Here is a 25,034-nt window from a genome sequence, read left to right as displayed (position 1 = left end):
TGTGTCACTCAACTGCTCAAACCCATGTCAGTCGTCTCCGTTAATCCCCGTCTCACAATATAGTGCCCCTGGGCAGCCAGTACCCATGGGTTAGAGTTAGCACACTAGTAAAACGTACTTACCATTTCTGTTCTACATTCTCTAAAAGGCTAAGTGAAGCTTCCCTTTGTTTTGGTTTTATGGGGTTTTCTAAAAGTTGCTGTTTATCCTGCCCAGTCTTTTTCACTTGATATTATTCCCTGTTCTCAACGTGACCTCCATCTATTCTTAGCAACTGCTAGTGCAACACTTTTCAAACTTTAATGTGTGTGCACATCAGCTGAGGGCCTTGTTAAAAAGGAGATCCCAATTCACTCACTCTGGGGGACCCTAAGATTCCACATTTCCAAAGAGATCCCAGGAGATGTGATGCTACTGGTCCAGGCACCATACTTGAATCAGGTCAGCCCCTCTTCCTTAAATAACCTTTGTAAGTCACCATTACTTGGGAGGAAATAAGTAATCAAGGGCTCAGGAAAAACACTACAAAGAACTTACCCAGAATCCACACTCCAAACCCTAATGGCTAACTATACCAGTTTCTGCACTTGGCACCCTCTCTAGATTTTTGGCTTTGCAAAGACATTCATTAGGTTCCTATTAACCCAGGCCCCTAAGCCTCTCTCAGGTCACATTACAAGCGTGACTCTTCACTGCAGCCCAAGGACTGACCCCTGACCTCCAGCTCTGCTCTGCCCATGCCTCCCTAAAAGTGACACAATACTCATTTTAAAATATTTTTTCTAAAGAATTGAGAAATACCAATAATACCAGCAAATAAAATGCACAACAGGGAGCTATTTTCAATATTATAACAACTGTATCCAAAATCTACAAAATATTCAGGAAAGGCATATATTCTATACATTAACATTCACTCACACCCTGTAATGCATGACAAAAAAAATGTATTTACACTTTAGAAATGACACAATCTTTGGTGTCCTAAATTTAGACTATTTACTGTCTTTTCCTTTCATTGATCTTGAGTTAAAAATTCCTAGAGCTAAAAATAGCAAAAAAGCCATGCCCACTCTTTTCCGGGGAAATCCCCTTTTAATATTAATTCTTAAATCATTCATAGTCATCTACAATTTAATGTTTAAAAAGTTTAAAAATCTGTCTCCTTCAATTAAGATTTCACCTTTACTTCAAACACAGATCATTTCCTTTTTTTTTTAAACCTGTCTTTTTTTTTCTTGGAGCCCTTTAGTAAAGAAGGGGAAAAAAACAGTGGGAGAGTGCTTTTGCTCCTTTCTATCCTTCTTTGAAAAGGATAGTACCAGCAATGACTAGGAAATTCAGAACTTCTATATTTACCACCTAAGAGTAACATAAATAAATTCAATAAAGCAAAAGCTTAAACCATCACAGAAAACTCAGGTGGAATGAGTCATGACCTAGCCTGCACCAAAGGGAAAAACGGCAATCAAAAAAAAAATGTTAAATCAGAAAAGATTCCTGCATTTTCTTTAATCGACCAGGCTGAAAAGAAATATTTGCATATGAAATCAAAAGAAAAATAGTATCTTCTTTATGCAGAATTTAAGAGCTAAAGGGGACTTAGAAATCATTTATACTAGTCCTTTCATTGTGTCCATTGAAGTTGAGGCCCAAAGACAGTTAAATGGAGACAAATAATGAATTCACCAAGCTAAAAAAAAAACCTCTAGAACACATTTAAGTTGAATTTTAGGTAAGAAAATAATCGAACATGTCCCTGACCTAAACAAGGGCCAGATTTAATAGAATAAAATACAAAATGAAAATAAAAAGCAACTGCTTACTATAAAAAAAAAAAACCATCTTGCTCTAGCAAGAAAAACTCTCCTCTAGTCTTCTTGCCTAAAATCGGAAGAAAAACAAAATCCTAGTATATCAAATCTCGTACCCCTCTTTACCCTTTATGACCCAAATTACCATTATTCCACATGGCTCTTACCATTTTCTCTTTTATTTCCTCAATTATGTGCATATTTTGGGTCTTCAATTATGCTGCAGGGTTTGCAAGAAGCTGTCACTATCTTTTGTATAGCTCCAAAATGTATCTAGTTTACTTTTGTATACACCCAGAGTCTTACCAGACATTTAGTGAATTAATATATAATCTAACACAATTGACTTTCCTGTACTATATCTCTTTAGTTTTATTTTCATTAAAAGCAATACTTGAAGGGAAATTCTGACTCGTACACTCCATGGTTCCTTTCTCCAAGTCAAAAGTGATAAAGCAAGCTTTATATATTTATTTTCCTAATAAATTACTGCTCATAGAAGTCATTATAAGGAGCTCTAACAGGAAATGCCTAAGTAGAGAGAGTGAATGAGTGAGTACAGGTAGAATACTCAAAGTTAATGTTAATACAAAGGACAGAATACTGGAAGTTTTGACTCCCTAAAACTTTTAGAATATTTACAAGATATATTTAATAAAACAAGTAAGTTCATCCAGACCCAGATCTTATTGAATACTTTTATCAATGTCCCCAAAATAGAATTGAGAATGTGCACATTGGGACTGTACACCTGGGGGGCTGCCAACTCCATACACAGTAAGAACTGAATTCAAAGTAATCCTTAGATAAATACTTCATTTTAAAAAGATAAAAATCAACAGTGAAGAGTTAAAGGAATTAAACAATGTTATTAAAACAACAATGATAAAATACAGGAAAAGACTGGTGAACAATACAGAAGAGTCACAATAATTAACAATCTGAAAATAAGTCAGCAGATATATTATTTAAAACATATGCATTATGTTAGAACAAGTCGCAAAAGTACATTACTTCCAAGCTGGCATATAATCTTTTTGTCCCCCCCCCCCAAAAAAATGGTCCAATACTCAACAGAAACTCACTAATAAGTACACTTTTGGTAACTGGATGTTTTAAAAGGTCACACAGAAAAGGAAAAGGGTTCAGAAAATCAGCAACAAAAAGTTCGAATGGTCCAATGAATTAAGATTAAATATTAGGCTGTTTTTTAACTAGAGAATTGAGACGTTTTATCATTTTTCAAAAGGTATAAAAAGCATAAAAAATATAAGAAAGACGTTATAAAGCAGTATACACAGGGGGACGGAAAATAAGGCTGAAACTATTAATCTAGTCGTACAGGTTTGGCTTATAGGCTGGTCTCCGCAATGGTCTCTCTACAAGGAGGGCACCTGGTTTGTATTTACGTGGGTGTGCGCATATCCACTTGTTGAGCGATGTTTCTTAAACTCACTTAATCCTAACAAGAACCCAGCAAAGAGTTACTATGACCCTCGTTATTCAGATGTAGCAACTGACGCTAAAATGTAGTGAAGTATCTTGTCCAGTCTTCCATGGCTTCAAATGACAGAGCTGGGATCTGAAAGAGTCTGCCTGCCTCTTAGTTCAATTAAGGAAATAAACACTTCCTGCCATCTCTAGAAGACATGATTCTTAAATTGCATCAGAAAAGAATCTGGCTTAGTATCAAGAAAATTAATACAAAAGTTTTTTCCAGAAATGTGCCAAATCAGATAGATATATAAAAACAATATAGCCCTGGCTGGTGTAGCCCAGTGGATTGAGTGTGGGCCTGTGAACCAAAGAGTCGCTGCTTCGATTCCCAGTCGCGGCACATGCCCAGGTTGCAGGCCAGGTCCCCATTTGGAGGCTCACGAGAGGCAACCACACGTTGATGTTTCTCTCCCTCGTTTTCTCCTTGCCTTCCCCTCTCTCTAAAAATAAACAATATCTTTAAAAAGAAACAATAATAAAACCACGATGTTTCTAATGCTCCAAGCATTCACCTGCCTTTGAAAGACTGCGGGTAGTCCCAAATAATCTAAAAATCCTTGTTAGAATTATACCTTTATAATTCTAGGTGATCAATTTATACTTAAATGATTAGTTTTAGCATGAATCAATAAAATGGTACAGGAATTGTATGAGAATCATAGCTTTCAAAATTTTTTTAAAAATCAGTATACGTTAGGTATTAGGAGTAGAGCGAGAAACAAAGGGCTGAGAAAGAGAAGTCTCACTTTATTTCACTCCTGGTGGTTGGCTTTAATGCTGTTCTTTCCACCAATCGCTTAAGAAAATTACTGATAAAATTCCAAAGACCAAAATTCTCGAACGCTCTAATAAGCAATAAAGCTGAGAGCCAAGACAGCGGAAATGGCTGAAGAAAATGTAAATGCCACACAAGACGCACCTGAGAGACATCATCAAACTGAGCTTTTCTGTAGCAGCTAGACAGACTCTCCGCTCGCATGAGGTACTCTGCTGTTCTTCTCTTCACAGCTTCTCGCCGGGTAGGGCTCGACTCTCCTTAAGAGGAGAAAACAAAACTCAGGGCATGGGAAGCACACATAAGCACACACTCTCTTCTTTTGTCCAATCTGAAGACTAACGTCCTGTTACCTAATGCACCACTTGCTCACATTGCTAACTGAAAAGAAGAGAGATTCAAAACCGGAACATATATCAAAGTTATCAATATCAGCAAGGTCTAAGTGGTTTTTTACTTTTCAATTACAGCTGACATTCAATATTATTTAATATTAGTTTCCGGTGTACGGCAGAGGGGACAGACATTTGTATGGCTTACAAAGCGATCGCCCCAGTAAGTCTAGTACCCACCTGGCACCACAGACGTTTATTACAGCATTACTGATGACTATGTTCCTTATGCTGTACCTCACCTTCCCAAGCAAGGTCTGAGTATTACCTACAGGAATGCTATTCACCCAAATTCTGAAATTCTCCTATTGGAATATGTATAGAGAGAACTCACTGTATTTTATAGGAGTCGCTCTATAGAAAGACAGTGTCAATAGTTCCGCAGATAAAAGACTAGCCTCGCTCAGAGAGTGGTCTAACTCAGCGAATAGCACCAAGTGCAACAGATGTTTAACGAGAGCTATGACATGGATATGACATGCTATAAAAGTACCACCAAGCTGAAGAATACAATTATTTAGGGTAACTCTCGACTCTAATTGATTTTTGTAAGCTTCATGGTTTTTTCATTAACAAACTGCCGCTCACCTTACAACTGAAAACAAGAATGTGATTGAAATCCCTGTAATGCACAAATTATGTGAAAGTGACAAGTCATTTATTTACCCTGCCTGGCTCTCTGTTTCCCTAAACAAAAGGTATTCAAAACTGCCTCCAAAAAAACTCATGACCTCGATCAAGAGGCACTCCCGCCCATGGAGTACTGGGCTGTCTTTGAGAACCACAGTACTCTTTAAGTTCTCCAAGGCTCCTTTCCTAATAGTTCATACTAGGCCTGACTCATTTCTATCAAGCACTTAACACATAGGGTTGTTTTTATAACTGACCCTATACATCTTCTGAATGAAGTCAATCAAAAAGCAAGTACATGTGGTAGAAAGTGCCCTGTGTTACATTCCAGCAACCCTGGTTATGTGAGTTCTGGCTCTGCCTTGCACCAGCCCCTCACCTGACTGGTGGTAAGTGAGCTCAACTCTGGGAACCCCTTCTCACCCCCGCAAATGGAAATTTACACTCCCAATGATCGTGACGATTAGAGGAGACAGCAACAGAGATAGAAATACAGGAAGCGCTGAATTTTAAAGATTTTCGCTTTTAATTTTTTTCTCAGAACCAAATTCTATAAAATAATGTCACCTGGTTTGCTGAACTGAACTGAATTATAGTAAAGCAGACATCTTCCCCAAAAAGACTACTCATGGAAAAAAACTCTTCTTACTTTTGCCTGCAACAGCATCTCTCCTCTGTCGGGAAAGGCCCCTGTCTCCTCCCCTTCACACTGCTCTGCCTCTCCTCTCCCCACCTCCCACCAGCAACCCTTACCAACCTGGTTTGAATGAAAGCTGCTATCTTGTTTCACATTTCAGTCCCTCTAGACACTACTAGTTAGCCAAGGGTGCAAGTGATCCAATCACAGAGCCCCACCCTCTTGGCCAGAGCTGGAGGAAAGAGGAACTGGCCCAGCACCACCGAGCCAATGAGCCCTTCTCTGTTCTTGATACTGGAGTAAGAGGAGTGGGGCACACCTGTCTGGCCTCCATGCAGCCACGCATGCCAACTTCTGCTCCTGCCACGTGCAACCCTGCAGACTCACAGGGACCTACTATAAGCATGCAGGACACGGAGGTGGGCCTCACTCCCAGTCTCTGATGGAGAAAAAGGAAAAGCCGCCAAGGCCAGATGCAACTCAGAAAATCACAAGATGGAGGCATAGGTAACACAGCTCACCTCCTGGCTCACCTCCACCCACAACCCCAGCAAAAATACAACTAAACTACAAACCAACTATCACCCAGAACCATCAGAAAATCAAGCTGTGTGGAAGTCCGACAACCAAGGAATTAAAGAAATCACATCCATCCAGACAGGTAAGAGCGGCAGAGACACAGAGATGTAGAGACGCAGAACGGGTGGTCCCACACCCACATGTGGTGGATAAAAATTGGGAGGGATACCTCAGGAGCAAGGGATCCCAGCACCACCCCAGACAACCCAGCCCAGGGATTCAGTGCCAGGTTAAGTCCCCATAACTTCTGGCTGCAAAAACGAGTGGGAGTTGGGGTGGTGGAAGAAACTGTGAGTTTCTCAGGTGTCTCCTCTTAAAGCAGGGTCTCCAACCTCTGCGCCGCAGACTGGTCCTGGTCTGAGCCTGTCAAGAACCTGGGAACACAGCAGGAGGCACGCTTGAATGCAATGTGCTTAAATAATACCAAAACCATCTCCCCTCTCCCCAGTCCATGGAAAAATTGTCTTCCAAGGAACCATCCATGGTACCAAAAAGGTTGGGGACCGCTGTCTTAAAGGGCCCACAATGAACTTAGGACTTGTGCAGGCTCACTCCCCCTGGGCTCCAGCACCAGGGCAGCAGCTGGAAGGGCACCAGTGGCATATGGGGAGAAACTGAAGTGTCTGGCATCAGGGTGAGTTCCGGGAGACAGCTTCCTCCTGGACAAAACTCCAGAGGCCAGACAGTGGCCATTGTCCTTTTTCTGGGTCCTCCCCAACACAGAGCTACAGAGTGGCAATAGCATATGAGAGACTCCATCAACCTGGTTCACATGGGTTGCCCTGCCCTGGCAATAACCTAAGGCTCCACTGCATCCGACTTACAGGTGCGCTTTTCTACAACAGGCCATGCTACTAAGACAGGGGGTCAAAGCGCAGCTCTGCCTAATACATAGACACAAACGCAGGGAGGCTGCCAAAATGAGCAGACAAAAAAACACGGCCCAAATGAAAAACAGAACAAAGCTCCAGAAAAAGAACTAAACAAAATGGTAATAAGCAATCTATCAGATGCAGAGGTCAAAACACTGGTTAAAAGGATGCTCAAGGAACTCACTGGGTACTTCCAACAGCATAAAAAAGACCCAGGCAAAAATGAAGGTTACACTAAGTGAAATAAAGATAAATCTACAGGGACTCAACAGTGGTGTGGATGAAGCCAAGAATCAAATCAATTATTGGGAACATAAGGAAGCAAAAAAATATTCAATCACAACAGCAAGAAGAAAAAAAAATCCAAAAAAAAGTAAGAATAGGGTAAGGAGCCTCTGTGATAACTTCAAATGTACCAACAGTGGAATCACGGGGTTGATGGAAGAAGAGAAAGATCAAGAAATTGAAAACTTATTTGAAAAAATAACAAAAGGAAACTTCCCTAATTTGGTGAAGGAAATAGACACGCAAGTCCAGGAAGCACAGAGAGTCCCAAACAAGACGGAAACAAAGAGGACCACACGAACACGCATCATTTTAAAATGCCAAATATTAAAGACAAAGTATCTTAAAAGCAGCAAGAGAAAAGCAGATAGTCTTACAGGAACTTCCAGCCACCAGTTTCTGCGAATGGGCAAAGAGCCAATCTGAAAGAGGAAACTTGACTGAGAGGAGCAGGTATGAAAGACAAAGAAAAAATCCTAGTGTGACTGGGGTCCCCGATTTCAACTGAACCTATGTTCCTGCCATTCTTTGCGTAATAGTTCAAACTTAGATTTTTTACATGCAAACCAAAGAACCTGACTATATACAGACCTCAAAGAAAAAGTACAATGAAGTTGTGGTTGTAATTTTGCTAAAAAACTTTGCTTTCACAGCTTTTACATTACTATTCCATCTATTCTCTCCGTTATGAGAAATTCACAATCGGTCTCGGTGAGAGGAAAAACTCTCTAATGCCTTTTAACTGTGGAATAATCTATTAACTCTCCTGAAACCTCAATAAAAAAATAACAGTAATGCTTCCTACCTCTGTCCTTAAAATTAGTTAATTTCCAAACCCAAGGTTTTTTTCTCAGTTGAAGAATGGACATAATCTATAAAAATCACCTCAGGATAACATATTTTGAGGATAGAGTTTTCCATAATCATAAGAAACACACTACTAGCCCTTTTGTTTCGAGTTTGCTGTTTATGGGCTCTAACATTATCATTAGCTCTTCTCATGCCAGGTTACACCTTTTAAGCCCTAATTTAAATCCTCACTTAGAATTTTTTATTCCTCTGAGGCTCAACTCCCACAGAAACTGGGGCCACTCAGTTTTTTCATTCAGTGTGAATACGTTTTAATAAAACTTCTAATTTTGCTTGATTCGAAGACATCAACTTGTCTCCCAAAATAATCTGAAAGTCAAAAATGCCAAGACTATGAAACACCCAATTAAAGCTAGAGTTAAAACCGTATTTTGTGATCAAATCTGGTTTTTAAACTTTTGGTATCTCTGCCGCTTTTTAGGCAGTCTCCATAGGAACAGAGAGTCAAGAACTGGAAGCAGGCAGTTGAAATGGACTCCTGCTGAGGATAGTGATTCCGCTTCCATGGAAACGAGGAAGTGATGGAAACACTGGAAGGCCTTTCAAATGTAACCTTAAACATACATACTATGACACCTTCCTTATCAGCCCCTCAAAAGTAGGTCACAACCACTGCTGATCAACAGCAGCAGTCAAGGATGACCAGCACCCCTTACAGATTTCTGCTGCTGGATACTGACCGAGACTTGTGAGTACTGGACTGGAAATAAAGGATTACTCTATAGATTTCTGAATAATTGAACTGATAACATTACAGATACATGTGACTTTAAACAGACTTTAATTGATTTAAACATTTCTAATCGACTCTAACCTTCTTAATCTTCATTTTAAAACACACACAACCGATAAGGATTATTTTTCAAGGAAAATCTGGAATTCAAATTTTATAATCCCATTATTAGGTCACGTGGCTATTATTTCTTCAGCAATATATCCATGTAGACACTTACACTCTTAAATGGATACATATTTTACATTCTACCTAAAGATAAGCCACTACCTTCCATAAATTTTTCTACATTTCATCTAATCATTCAGATAGAGCAAAAAACCCCACCGTGCTTTAGTGTTCAGAAGAGAAAGACTGCTCCCATTATGTACTAACTTTTCTGTCAAGAAGTTCTGGTATGTCATAAAAGATATCATATGTACACTGTGTCAACCTGTGTTTCTTTACTCTGTACCTTATCAATTTCTGATCAGGGAAGAAGATTGATATAGGGTGATCTTATCAATTTCCGATCAGGAGAGAGGATTGATAGAGGGTGTTCTTTTCAGAGTGTGATCTGTGAAAAGACATGTCACTCAACAGAAATGGGAAAAAATTCCAAAACTGTCACTGAAATTTTTAGAAACACTGGATTGACTGCCTTGCATTTCTCAAAGCACCAACTCTGACTTACGTCACTAAGAGAAGTTTTATGGGAGACACAGTCCATAGATAACAGAATCATGGATTCTAATGTATCCAAGAAGGCATCACCATTTGGCACTCCTTCCCTCTATCAAATTCTATTTTCAAGAGATATATGAAGTCCCTTTTATAACTAAGGAGACTAAGGCTCAGGGATATGGAATGCCCTTCTCAGTTCCAAACCAGGTCTTACGACACCACAATTCAGGTAACTGAATTCCAATTAGACAACGTTACTGTTACTGAGCAGAACAGCAACAAAAATACAGAGCGCAGGACACAGAGACAAAGAGAAAATAAACAGACAGAGTGGAGGGGAGACTATCAGACAACACAGCAGAGGAGGGTCGGAGAGGAGGAGAGCTGGACTGAAGGTGACGGTCAAGCACACAGGAAAATGAGAGCTACATGGGTATAAATGTCACACTATGTGAAAGAGAATGGGCCTTTCTGAGCAAAACTGGTCTCCCACACATCCTGGTTACCCAGGGGCTTCCTTGTAAAACAAAGGCCTTTTCTCATTTACCCACAAAAAAGCCAAAAGACATTTTTCCTTACGGAACTAATGAAAGTCAGTTTCACAAACTAGAATAAAAAGTAGTTCTTCTTTTCCTACCTTAATCACTAAAAGAATACAGCTAACACCTCGGCATGGGTTAAACAAAAGGAAAGCCACATTGGAGGAAGAACTGGCCCCCCTTAGGCCTCTTGAATGACAGTGTGTCTACATCCGTATGTCATGGGAAATTGTAAGGGAGTTTTAAGAGTGATTTGACTATACTTGATTTTTGCCACCTGCACGGAATTTAATCTCCACACAAGACTCCACTTCGTCCCATCGTATATTCTCATATCTCGTTCTCCACTCCACGCTCTCAACAGGCCCCGTGCCATTGTGCTCTTGGTCAAGCATGCTTGGTTTCACTGGTTCACCACATCAGAAAGAACATCAGATCAACCTAGGTTTGTTGGAGTTTTTGTTTGTTGGTGCTTCCTTTTTTACTTTTTTTTTTTTTTAAATAACTTTAGTCACATAAAAGAATATGCCTGCTTGAGATGGCCTTGGTAGTTATAGTTTTAAGTGCTGATTTATTTTATTTAATGGTATTTTGTTCTTTTCAGGGATAGCCTCCCATATCTGACTTATGCTAAGAGTTTTGACAACAAAAGACAACCTTGAGGGAACAGGAATTTATTGTTCGGCGTGTCTACGACGACTCTGGAGCCATGGGCCTTTCTGCACACAGCCCGAACCCGGGCAGGCAGGGGTCTGCTTCCCATTTGCATTAACCAACCCCTCCAGAGACGGTTTTATAAAACCAAGTTCATGCGACCCACAAGGTCAAAGAGTCACCAAACAATACTAAAAGCAAAAGTCACAATGAAATTCAGACCCATGCACTGCCTCAATTATATTGCTTTCAATGTTGTTTAGCAGTTTTTCTACCACCAATAACACTGAATGAAAACAAACACAATATTAGATCACAGAGTATTAAATACTTGCAGAGATAGCCTTCTCTTAGATTCAAAAACTTCTTTCTGCTCCCTAACCTCTTTTTCTTCAAAACAACATTGTCTGGCCAGTCTCTTTCTGACGATAAACTCATGTCAATAAATAAAAATAAATAAATAAATAATCCCCTAAGTGTCTTTTATGTTCTAATCAAATAGCTCCCAAAAGATGAAGATAAAGAGAATTTTAAAAGCTAGACATATAATGCAGGAAGGAGAAATAAAGAATTAAAACCAAGGCGCTAAACCAAGAAGATCCTTAATAAAATTTTATTAGACAAATGAATGGAAAACTTTGCACCAATATTACACGGTCCGATACTGTAACGCAGGAGCCCCAAACCAGGTTGCTGCTTAAGTGTTCACGATATTCCAAATAAACCTCCTGGAGGACTCGCAGATGTGGACACCCTGTTTACTACTCACATTACGGGGGTGCACGGATGGCTGGCAGGCCAGGGTGAGAGGGACCGCACCCGCTGTGTCCCACACAAGCCGGGCATGTGTCCCACACAAGCCGGGCATGTGTCCCACGTGTGACTCTAAACTACATTACCTCAGTGTAAAGAAAAGGTCAGGAAGCAGTCACAGGACGGGGAGCCACTCCCAAAAGGAGATAAGGAGGGTATTACAATCCAGTCCCAAAACAAAAAACATTCCTTCTGGCCAGGGCCAGGTGCCCAGGCCTCAGTCTCAGGAAGAGGAAGGACCTGTCCATCGACCCCACAGATACCAATACCTTCACGCCTAGAGATGCTCCAATTACCTCTTTCAGTAATGTAGCGCCTTTCTCTAACTTAGACAATAATTAACATAAAATGCATGTCAGAAAACGTGTGTAATTATTGTCTTTACCAACCTTTTGGCATCTCTGGGCCACAATGGAAGAAGAAGAGTTGTCTTGGGCCAAACATGAAACACGTTTTGACAAGTAACCACAAAAAAATCTCATAATGTTCTAAGTAAATTTACAGTTTTGTGTTGGGCCGCATTCACAGCCATTCTGAGCTGCATGTGGCCCGTGGGCCGTGGGTTGGACACCCCTGGTGTAGCAGGTGAAATGCATACAAAGGGAATATAGAAGAATACAGCATAGAAGTGGCATGTTGAACAAAAAAGAAAACCTACATTTTGATTTAATTCTATGAAAACTTGCCAGAACAGTATCAATGAGGGAAATACAGCACAGATATTCCAATTAAAAGTCATTGTGTAAAACATAGAGAAGTCTACAAACTCTCTTTTTATTGTTTGATAACTACAATTTTGGAAAACGCGTTTAAAAGTTCACAAAAATTACAGTATGTCTACACAATTATCAGATTATGTTTCCAATGAAACACATTCTGAGACCAGGAACAGCAACAGAGTAAGCTTCTGAGGAAAAGCTGATTTACGTTGTCAAAACTGCCTAAAAGGGAACAGATGTGCCGAACTTCTGTGCAATTTACACAAGACTCGATATTTAATTAAGATACAATTTAAGCTGTTACATAAAACAATGTGACTCAAGTAATTACAAAACAATGGTTACCTCTTCCTCAAAGTGCATCATAACCTGCCAGTACCAAAAGAGCAGCAGTCCTCGGTTTAGGAATTTTTAGTTATGTTTGGTTTATTCTAACACGCTCATCGGTAACTACATTTCTTCTCCGCACAGTGTTTGTGCAATAATTGCAGGGATTAAAGCAACCTTCTCATTTTAATGTTTTTCAACTGTGTTGCTAAATATAGAAAAATGTGGCGACGCTGATGACAGAGTCCATCTAATGCAACACCCTTCGACACCCTCATCTCTGTCTCTGCTTTTGCCACTGAGCAGCTGCGCCTCACACGGCGTCACGTGAATGAAAATATTTAGATGAGAAACCACCCACTTAGTTTATTTTCCATATGACTTTCCTGTAATTATTTTGTAAACTGCTCACACAACAATACATAAAAACATCTGCAAAAACAGGTAATTAGTGTGTCAAGCCAAACTAATGCATTTTTATGGTGTCCATGCTTCGTCAACTGTAATTATAACTCTTTTTTAAGCAGATGATGATGTGTTTGTTGCAATGTGCAAGCGGTTATTTTAGATGTTCTGTTTACTGTTCATACAATTTGAATATAAAACTCCACGGCTACTTTACCCCATACAGCATTGCTTTACCTAGCTTTTTGCAAAACTGAGAGAGTAGTTCTCTTTCCCAGGCTATATTTCATAGTAAACATTCTTGGCATTAAACGTGAAACTCTCAATGTAAATGTTGACACCAAAATAGCCAACAATTCAAAAAACATGTCAGCCAATGATTCAGCCAGACTTTCCTCCTTCAGTTGTAACTCCGCGGGAAATACAAAGCGTAAGCCAATCGCTACAATAAGCTAAACCTCCTGAGTATCATACGTTTAGAAGGTTTGAAGGTACATCACTGTTTTTAGTGTATAATATCCATTCCATCTAAACCCACTGGACACATATACCTTTGATGTGAGACCAACAAATGAAGAACCAAATCCTGCCCAAAATACAGTTTTATAATGGGGTGCTGAGCTAGAGGCCCCCCAAAATGGAGAAAATCCCCACAGCCATAGCAATGAAGTAGAGCAGGGCCACTGAGAGTTACTTTGCTTATCTAAAGAACTTGGCCAGTGTTTCAGCAATGTTAAATAGCTGTGCCTGCTTGGAGCCAGGAAGACAGGCGTGACTCTAACCCGTGATCCAATGTAGCTGAGGGGCTGACTGCACCTGGGCAAGAGAACAGGAAGACAGTTAACTCTGCATTGTGGGGCCATGCCTGCCCAGACTAACAATGGCAGCCCAGAAAGGCAGAAGAAAGCAGAGCGCTGGCAGGTGTAACTCAGTGCAGGAGAGGTCGGAAATGGGGTTACGGAGGAAGATCCGCGCTGGGATTTAAACTCAGGTGTGGGATAGCCAGGCTCTCTCTTAGCCACGCGGGAGCTCTGGCCCATGTGGGAAGGAGAGGAGAGCCATGACAGGCTCTCTCTTTCTCTCTCGCTCTTAACCATGAGTCTTGGGAGCAGAGAAGGGAGTCTTGGCCACGTGGTTTGAAAGAATGCAGAAGGACCTCTCCCACTGGCTGGCCGTGAGGATGCAGGTTTGGATTACGAGCAGGAGCCCATCTAACCGAGCACAGACAACTGGAAGAAGCCAGAATGCAGACAGGGATGTGCCAGCTAAGCCACAGACTTCTTTGTCTGTTCCTGAGAGACAGTACCTCTGACCGGCCTGGTTTGGCAAGGGGCAGCAGGACTGTGTGTTTGTGGGTGTTTTCTGTTTCTAAGAGTGAGATTTAATGGCAAAATTCCACCATTATAATAAACCTGTATAACTTGTTCCCTTCCTTTTCATAAGACCCTGGCCTTGGGAGTCGCAGTTCTTATCGGTGGTGGGCAATAGAACCCAGGGGTTCTGCTAGTTTCATAACTCAATTTACCCTGCTTGAGTTCTAACTACATGAAAGATCTTTATAATTATTGCTATGATTATTATATGATAATATAGAATACTAATAATTGTCCTCAAATGGACATTCCTGAAGGTCCAAATGTGATCTCTAAAGTTGTTTCCAAAGCTAACAAGATCTACAATTAAGGGAGAATCATAACCCTATAATATTTTTCTAGGGTCCTTTTTCTTTTTAAAAGAGGCAATTTTTAAAACATCTATGGTGATGACCTTTTATAGAAAGGTAATATAGAAAAACCTTATAAAAAAAACTTCCAGAAAGCAAGGTTTTCTGTTTGTTTATTTTCATAATCAAATCTTTTTAGAGATAGTGCAGAATTAGCCCTTCCAGGTGCAAGTTTATGTAACTCTTTTGATACAACTATTTCTAAACTGAGCTACTTTGTTCTTCCCCTGAATATTAGCTGCTGTGATATGCTACAGGTGTCTGTCCATCCCCACCCCGTCCCCAAGAAGAACGTGAGAAAAGTACTGTAGCAAATCATATTGATAGCTTCCCAGATGCCACACTTGAGTTCTAGATCAAATGCTCATTTCAGAGAATTTTGGGTTAGGTCTGATAGAAATAGAACAGAGCCCTAGTTCCAAACACGCTGGAGTAGGAAGTGCATGACCCAGACAAAGGCTTACTTATTAAAGCTAAAAATCCAACTCAGGATCCGATTAGCAAGAAGTCTCAATCCTCAGTTCCACTATTTATAGAGCTACAAATATAAATGTAAAAATGCATACAATTCATGCTACTTCAAATGGTTCAATTCTACACATTGTCAAACCCTCGGCACAAATATACTGATATCCGTGTACTGAGACACCAGACAGGAGGCATTTTAAACCTATCTGCTATTTTCACAAGCTACCTTAACACATACTGGCTCTTTACTACACATACTTTAGGATTCAACTCACTACCTCCTTTAGAAGCCTTCCCTGTAAGCCTCTTCCTCCTGGTCAAGTGCCCCTTTATAAGTATCTGCAGAATCATTCTCATTCAAAAATGTTTACAGAGAACATCCCATGTAACAGACACTATGCCAGAAGATACAATAATGAGAAAATGCCCAGCCTTCAAGGACATTACGAGTAAATAAAGAGATAGTCACTCAATAAGTAAGTGCACAAATAATTAGTGTTCAATGACAACAAAGTCAGGAAATCTATTGTGGACTGAACAGAGGTGAGGAAAGGCTTCCTTGAGGAAATGTCACTGAAATTTAGACCTGAAAACAAGGAGGAGATACGGATCGAAGCCGCACAGTAAAGCACGCGGGCAAAGCAGAGCTGATGTGAAAGTTCTAACACAGGGAAGACCTGGGTGCCTCCCAGGAGGTGAAAGAAGGCCAGTGTGGCTACAGAAGAGAGAGTGAAAGGGAGGGTTCAAGATGAGTCTGAAGCGGAAGGCACCAGCCAAATCATCCATAGGCTTGCAGACCGTAATATCATGAATTTTATTGACAAAGCAATGATTTTAATTCCGGAAAGTGACATGATCAGACTCCATTTTCAAAAAATCACCCAGGCTATTGGAAGAGAAAGAATGTATGAGAATCAAGCAAAAGCAAAAGCAAAAAAGGCAATTATAAAGTTGTTACAGAAGTGATGATTGAAGGTGGAACTTCCAAAACGTCCTAGAGAGAAGCTCGGCAAAACGTCTCAACAGACAAAACCAGTCAAAGTTATCAAAAAGAACAACTCTGGAAACTGACTACAGACACACAACAAATGGAGAGACACTTACAAAGAAAAAGCACTGAACTACAGTGAGCAAGGGCGTTTTAACTGGAGCTACCCTTACACATACATCCCCTAGCACAAGGCAGTTGCAGATTCGAGGATCAGCAGCCTTCCTGCTCCCGGAGGGAGCTGGTCTGATTTGGGTCTCCACTAAAAAGCTCTGTGCTACTGAAACCAATAGCAATCAAAGACAAACAACAGCCAAGCCAAAACTTTAACAGGAAAATCTGGGAAACAAGATAGTCACAGTGTGCTCTAATAAGCTCCTACATATTCTTGGGGATCTTGAAAGCTTCTTGAAAGCTACACACATGGACAAAACAGACCATAGAGGGCTCCAGCTACCCACTCATTCCTAGTGGGCCTTACACAGGCAGAGAGTAAAAGCCAAGGCAGACCTGTAAACTGCCTGAGTTTTGATGCCCTAACCCACAGAGACACTCTCAGGAAACTGGCAGAAGCCTCATTGACTAATGCAGCTTAAGCACAATATCTAAACAATCATTGACCAAGGGGGTGGGTGGAACCTACAGTTGCTCTATTAGCTACAATGTCAAGTTTTCAACAAAAAATAGGAGACATGAAAAGAACAGAAAAAGCAGTCAATACAAACTGTCTCTAGGGGACTCGTGTAAATCTTAGCAGACAAACACTTCAAAGCAACTATTATAAATATGTCCAAGGAATTAAAAGAAACCATGTTCAAGGAATTTGAAAGAGTACAAAGACAACGGACCATCAAACAGACGTTAACAATAAAACACAGAAATTGTAAAATAAAACCAAACAGCAATTTTGCGGTTAAAAAGTACTCAACAATACATTGAACCTACAGAAAAAAAGAATCAGCAAATTTGAAGATACTTGGGTAGAAATTATCCAGTCTGAATAAAATTAAATAAAAGGGGGTGGGGGGACCAGACTCAGATACATATGCTAACATATACATAATGCAGACCAACAAGGTGGGGGGGTGAAGACATAATAGCTGAAAAACTCCCACATATAATGAATCTTGATCTACATATTCCAAAAGGTCATCAAATACCAAGGACACAAATCCAAAAGGATAAACTTAAAGAGATCCACACCTAAACACATAATAGCCAAACTGTTAAAAGCCAAAACAGAACATCTTAAAAGTAGCAAATGATAAGCATTACTTATCATGCACTAGGGAATTTCAACAAAACCAACAACTTATGTATCATCAGAAAAATGGAACCTACAAAGCAGTGGGATGGCACAGTCAAAAGGGGGTGGGGGATAAGAAAGGTCAACAAAGAACCCGATAGCCAGCAAAACTATCTTTCAAAACATAAAGGCAAAATGAGCATCCACACATAAAAACTGAGAGGATTTGTTGCAGTAAATCTGCCTTACAAGAAATCTAAATGAAAAAATAAAAGACAGGGCCTGACTGGTGTGGTTCAGTGGGTTGGGCATCGTCCCACAAACCAGAAGGTCACTGGTTCAATTCCCTGTCAGGGTACACGCCTGGGTTGTCGGTCCGGTCCCAGATTTGGGGAGTGCAAGAGGCAACCAATCAATGTTTCCTTCCTTCTCTTTCTCCTTCCCTTCCCCCACTCTCTAATAAGAAATAAAATCTTTAAAAATACATAAATATAAAAGATAGTATAAATATACTTTTCTCATTTCTCTTCCAACTGGTTGAAAAGTACATTTAAACAATAATTATAAAACTACACTGTAGGGTTTATATAAAGATGTAACCTAAATGAAAATACTAGCAAAAAAGTAATAGAAAGGAAAGGTGGCTACACTGAGGCAAAGTTTCTATATATTAAGGTAGTTTTACTCTGAAATAAAATGTTTGAGGCTAAAATACTTATTATTATAATCGTCGGGAAAAAATATTATGGAAACAAGAAACTCATAATATAGTCTTAAAAAAGAGAATAAATGATACACTAGAAAAAATTTCTACTGACCTCACCACAAAAGAAGGTGGTAAAAAAATGACAAGGGAAATAGAAAATGGCAAGATGGCAGACACAAACCCAAGTGTATTTCTAAATATACTAAATCTATATGACGTAAACATGTCGATCAAAAAGCAGAGAACATAAGACTGAATTTTTTATAAAAGGATACAACTATATCCTGTCAGTAAAAGACACACTTTGATTCAAAGAAACAAATAGGTTGAAAGTAAAAAGTAGTAAGGGAGGGCCCTGACCGGTGTGGCTCAGTTGGTCGGGCATTGTCCCACAAAGGGAAAGGTCGTTGGTTCGATTCCAGGTGAGGGTACATGCCTGGACTGCAGGCCTGTTCCCCAGTTGGGGCACGCGCAGAAGGCAACCGACCCATGTTTCTCTCACATCAATGTTCTCTCCCTCTCTTTCTCCCTCCCTTCCCCTCTCTCTAAAAAGGGATAAATTAAAAAAAACTTTTTAAAGTAATACAAAAGGTGGAGTAGCTACACTACATCCACCAAAACAGGTATCAAGAAAAATATTAGTGCAGAAAAAAGACATTTTTATAAGTCTAAAAAGTTAAGCTAATTAAGGAAACATTATAAATATGCATGTACCTTAATACAGATGGAGCAAAAACTGACGGAAATAATGGGAGAAACGGACAATTCATCATTAGTCAGCGCTGTCTCAATAATTACCAAAACAAAGACAGAAAATCAGTAACGATGTAGAAGACCTTAACAACCAACCTACATTAACTGACTTCTACAGAATTCTCCATTTAAAAAACTCCAGAATACACATTCTCCAGGACAGACCATGTGCTAGGCCACACAACAAATCTCAATAAATTTAAAGTAATTTAGATTATACAAAGTATATTCATCAACCACAAGAGAATCAAACTAGAAATCAAGAACAAAACAAATTGGGAAATCCACAAATATTTGAAAATTAAAGAATACACTTCCAAGTAACCTATGGCTTCAAAAGGAAATCACACTGAAAATCAGAAAAGCATTCCAAACTTAATGAAAATGTAAACAACATATCAAAATACACAGGCTGTAGGGACAGCAGTTTAGAAGGACTTTGCAGCTTTAACCACCCATACTGTAAAGACCTCTCAAGTCAATAACCCAGGCTTTCACCTCCTAAGGTAGAATCGAAAAAATGAAGAGTAAACTACATACAAAGAGGGCAGGGGAAGAAGCAGAAACCAATGAAATAGTAAATTAAAAATATTTAAAGAACTCAATAAAATCCAAAGTTCTTTAAAAAGAACAACAAAATTGACACTCACACTTTCCTAGTCCAACCAAGAAACAAGAGAGAAGACACTACAATCAAAATAATGAACATAGCCATCATTTCCAATTAATAATTCTTTATTTTGCCTTTATATTTTGAAATATATTTTCACTGGGTATAGAATTCTCCTTTGACAGGCTTTTTTATTCTTTCTGTTAAAGATGTTCATCAACTGTCTTTTGTTTACAATCGTTCTAAAAAAAACTCTGAGGTTATTCATATCCTTGTTCTGTACATCTCTTTTTCCACCTGGTTTTCATTTTAAGATTTTCTCTTTATCACTGGTTTTGAGCAAATTGGTTATAATGTGCCTTAATGTAGTTTTCACGTTTTTTATGCCTGGGGTTTGTTGGGCTTCCTGGACCTGTACAGTCATGCACCACGTAACAATATTTCAGTCAATTACGGACCACACATTTGACACACGATTATAATGGAGCTGAAAAAATTCCTATCAACTAGTGACATCATAGCCATTGTAACATCATAGTGCAACACGATTATTCAGGTGTTTGTGGTGAGGCTGGTGCAACGGGCCTAATGCACTACCAGGCATAAACAAGTGCAGCACAATTACAGTAGTAGTCCATGCCATCCCAGCTTATGTCGGTACACTCTGATGTTTGCACAGTGACAAAAGTCTCCTAACAACGCCTTTCTCAGAACATACCCCCATCGCTGACTGGCACGTGACTGCAGAATGTTTCCATCAAATTTGAAAACCTTTCAGGCATTATTTATTCAATAGTTTTGTCTCCCTCTCCCCCTGTCTTTTCAGGGGTTCCAATTACACATAAAGAAGTTGTTCTACAGCTTACTGATACTTTAGTCATTTTCACATTATTCTTCAATCTGTGTTTCATTTTGAATAATTTTTATTGCTATATCCTATAGTTCACTAAACCTTTCTTCTACAACATCTAATCTGCCACAAACCCATTGCTTATATTTTTCATTTCTGATACTGTAGCTTTCATCCCTAGAAGTTCAATTTGGGTCTTCTATAAATGTTCCATGTTTCTACTTAACTTTTTGAACAAAATAAATACAGTTATAAGAAGTTTTAAAGTCCTTGTTTGACAATTCTAACATCTGTGTCACTTCTGAGTAGGTTTGATTGATTCCCTTTATCATCATGATAGCTCGTATTTTTCCTGCTCCTTTGAATAAATGGAAAACTTTAGTGAGATGCTAGCCATTGTGAGTTTTATCTTATTAGGTGTTTGACAGTTTTCTAGTCTTACAAATATTGCTGAGCTTTGTTCTGGGATACAATTACGTTTCTTGGAAGCAGTTTGACCCTTTTGAGACTTGCTTCTAAGATTTGCTGGGGTGGGCCTTGGGCAGCTACTCATTATTTCACACAACTGAAGCAAGACTCTTCTTGAGTATTCTGCTCAAAGCCCGAGATTGAGGTTTTCACTACTACCTGTCAGGAACAGACGCTAGTCCCAGCCCTGCGTGGGTGCCCAGACTGTTTCCCCTAACCCTCTCAGTCCCCTGGCCTATGGCAGTTTCCTCTCACCCCATCCGCTGATCAGTACTCTGCTGAATGTCCCAGGAGACACTCTGAAAACCTCTGCGCAGTCACCTCCTCTTTAGATAAAAACAGTGAACTTCAGGCGATAACCCTGCAAACGCTAACTGCAAACTCTGGCTTCGGTCTTCCTAGACTCTGAACTGCATCTCTTCAAATCAGAGATTTTGCCAGGACCCATCTGATTCCCTTTCCCTGAACCACAGCCTGGATCAATCGCACAATGCAAATTCCTATACTACTGGGTCATTATATTTTAAGGGATTATTGCCATATACTTAAATAACTTGCTTCTTGTTGCGTGGGTAAAAATGGGCCTTTAATTAACAGTGCAAGTTGGGATACTGTTTCCCCTCCAAGTACAAGACAAATTAACTACAACAACAACAACAAAAACACAACCCTAATTTGGGGTTCTTTGTTTCTAATCTCTGCTTTTATTTGTCCCGGATACTCATTATCTTTGCTTTTTCTTGTCCTACAGTGAACTTTTCTTTGGTAAGGAAAGGGACTATCAATGATCTGGACTAAGTCAAGAAAACTATTTTATAGCAGGATTTTACTACATTTGTGAGCTTTTTCTGACAGCCAATAAAACAGATGAGCTTTCATTAATCAGATAATAATTGAATGGCCTCTCATATAGATCCAAATCAATTTAATCATAAGGACCTAAGATTTTTCTATAATCAACTATTACAGAATGATCACTACAGACTGATTACCCTGTAATGATCGGTTAACTACCAAAAATAAGGCAGAGACTACTAAAAGGTATGAAAATAACCTACAACATAAAGATAGTCATGTTATAGAAAGTATCAGGAAACCCTCAAATATGTTTTAGAATGTACTGAACATTCCATTTCAAGGCTTTGTATTAAAATAATTAAACAGGTAGGGTGGCTTGGCTATGAAGAAAGGCTCAACAATTTTCAAAAACCTGAAATCATTCTGACAAAGTTTTTTGAACTTTGGAATTAAAGCAAGAAATTAATAACAAAAAGATAATTAGAAAAACCTCAACTGCTGGGAAGTTAAATAGTATACATACTTAAGATACTTGAAACTATATTACTTCCAAGTAAATTCACAAGGGTCATTAACAGACCCCATATGATGTCCATGTCCTAATCAAAGAAACTGCAAAAATATTACTTTACTTGGCTAATACAACTTTACAAGTGTGATTAAGGTTAAGAATCTTGAGACTGGGCAATTATCCTGGATTATCAGGGTGGGCTCACCCAAATCACAGGGTCCTTAAAATCAGACAGCCCCTCCTGGCTGAAGATCACAGTGAGACCTACGAAAGAACAGCCAGAGGACAACACTGAGGCTGTGAAGATGGAGGCCATCACATCCTGTGTTCATGGACAGGTAGCTTTCTCTTTTAAATAATTATTCTTGCTAACTAAGTGCCAAGCTTTTAAAATCATTATATTAAATGTTTGCACCCTCTAAGTTTTGGTGTCCCAAGACAAAGCCCACTGTGACTGGTCATAATTCAGCTTACAGGCTTGTTCTGAGGATTAAAAACGACAGTTGGAAAAATCCCTGTACAGTGATAGACATGCAATAAATGATACGTTATTGTTATTTAAATACTTCACTAACAGTTTTACATCATCCATTTGCCACTCTACACTATAAAAATCATTCCAATAAGCTCACACTGAGAATACAGGCCAATCATCTCAGCCACTTGCAGAAATATATAAAGAAGGCAGACATGAAAAGATATGTACTGAAACATGCTCTTCAAAGATTCAAGTGGATTCCTTCCATCGGGACTTTCGGATTGTCTCTCTGAAATCCATAAAGACCTGAGGACTCAGAAGAGTAGAGGGAACCTGAACTTCAAGAGCCATTTCTAGACTGACAGAGTAAGTGTCAGGTTCAGGAGGGGAATTCAAAGTGGCCACTATCGGGGTATGCTTTCTCTCCACTGGATGGGCGAACGGACTGCTGCCATTGTGTTTTGCATCTAGTCTCAGCTGTGCAAACACCAGTTAAGTAAGAAAAACATGATGCCATCTTTATCAGTTCTACAAACAACCCAGATCAGCTCCTTTAGGATGAACAGTTTAGTTAGGATTAACAGTTAGTATTTAGAATAACAAAATTTGCCAACTCGTAAGAATCCTGTATAAAAAGCACTCCTACTTTGCTCCGGAAGATTTCTTTCTCTGGATAATCAGATACCTAGAAATAATTACTTTATTATAACACGTGTCAACCCAAACTAAGGGCACAGTTAACAAATCTTATAACAAGAGTTAAATGAAAATGACGCTTTGGCTACAGTGATGTTTCAATAACAGTTCTGTCACACTAGAACAAACGTTCCCCAAGGAAATATCTCTTCTGCTCATAAATGTCAAGTCAGCTCACAAGCTTGAGCCCTCCATTTCCCCCAAATTAAAGGATAATGTCAGTTATACTCAACATCATACTCAGTGGGCATGAGTTGAAAGCTTTTCCTCTAAGAGCAGGAAGAAGACAAGGATACCCACTTTTATAATTTTATTCAACATGGTTCGGGAAGTCCCAGCCAGAGTAATTAGGCAAGAAAAAAGAAATAAAAGGCACCCAAGTCAGAAAAGAAAAAATTAAACTGACTCTACTTGCAGATGACAAAATATTATATATAGAAAATGCCAGACTCCACCAAAAAACTTTAAAACTAGTAAACAATTCAGGATATAAGTCAATATACAAAGATTAATTTTGTTTCTATACACTTACAACAAACTATCAGAAAAAGACTTTTTTTTAAAGATTTTATTTATTTTTAGACAGGAAGAGAGGGAGAAAGAAAGGGAGAGAAACATCAATGTATGGCTGTGGCTTGTGCGCCCCCTACTGGGGACCTGGGTCATAACCCAGGCATGTGCCTTCACTGGGAATCAAACCAGCGACCCTTTGGTTCACAGGCTGGTGCTCAGTCCACTGAGCCACACCAGCCAGGGGAGAAAGAGAAGTTTTAAAAATAATCCCATTTACAATTGCACCAAAAAGAATAAAATACCTAGGAATAAATTTAACCAAGGAGGTGAAAGATCTGTACACTGAAAACTACAACCATGAAAGAACTGAGACAAAAATAAATGGAAAGGTATTCCATCCTTAAGCATTAGAATAATTAATATTGTTAAAAATGTACATACTACCCAAAGTGACCTACGGATTCAATGCAACTGCAATTAAAACTCCAATGGCATTTTTCACAGAAGTAGAAAAAACAATCCTAAAATCTGTAAGGAACCACACAAGACATCAAATAGCCAAAGCAATCTTGAGAAAGAACAACAAAGCTAGAGGTATCTAATTTCCTAATTCAAATTATATTACAAGGCTACACAAAGTATCAATAGTAATCAAAAGTATATTATTTACATAAAACCAGACACACAGGTAAATGGAACAAAACAGAAAGCTGAGAAATAAACCCACATATATATGCTTAATTAATTTAGGACAAAGAAGCCAAGAAGGACAGAGAAAGGACAGCCGCTTCAACAAATGGTGCTGGGAAAAATGAACAGTCACATGCAAAAGAGTGACACTACGTCCCTACCTTACTCCATACACAAAAACCAACTCAAAATGGATTACAGATTTGAACATAAGACCTGAGACCACAAATATTCAGAAGAAAATATAGGAGGGAAAGTCCTTGACATCAGTCTTGGCAATGATTTTTTAGATTTGATGCCAAAAGCAAAAGCAACAAAAGGAAAAATGAGTG

General features: G+C 39.2%; 1 protein-coding gene across 4 annotated transcripts in view; it reads right to left on the bottom strand.

Moving 5' to 3' along the window:
* The window catches only part of RPS6KC1 (ribosomal protein S6 kinase C1), a 147,466-nt gene that overhangs the window by 64,183 nt on the left and 58,249 nt on the right, over positions 1–25,034 (bottom strand). For all 4 annotated transcript variants that reach the window (XM_024552435.4, XM_024552442.4, XM_071220014.1 and 1 more), the window contains one exon: positions 4,231–4,346. In XM_024552435.4, coding sequence (XP_024408203.2) covers positions 4,231–4,346 — 116 coding nt within the window. The remainder of the gene's footprint in view (positions 1–4,230; positions 4,347–25,034) is intronic.

This window comes from Desmodus rotundus, chromosome 12, assembly GCF_022682495.2.
Source record: "Desmodus rotundus isolate HL8 chromosome 12, HLdesRot8A.1, whole genome shotgun sequence".
Classification (NCBI taxonomy): Eukaryota; Metazoa; Chordata; class Mammalia; order Chiroptera; family Phyllostomidae; genus Desmodus; species Desmodus rotundus.
This window is presented reverse-complemented; position numbering and strand designations above follow the sequence as displayed.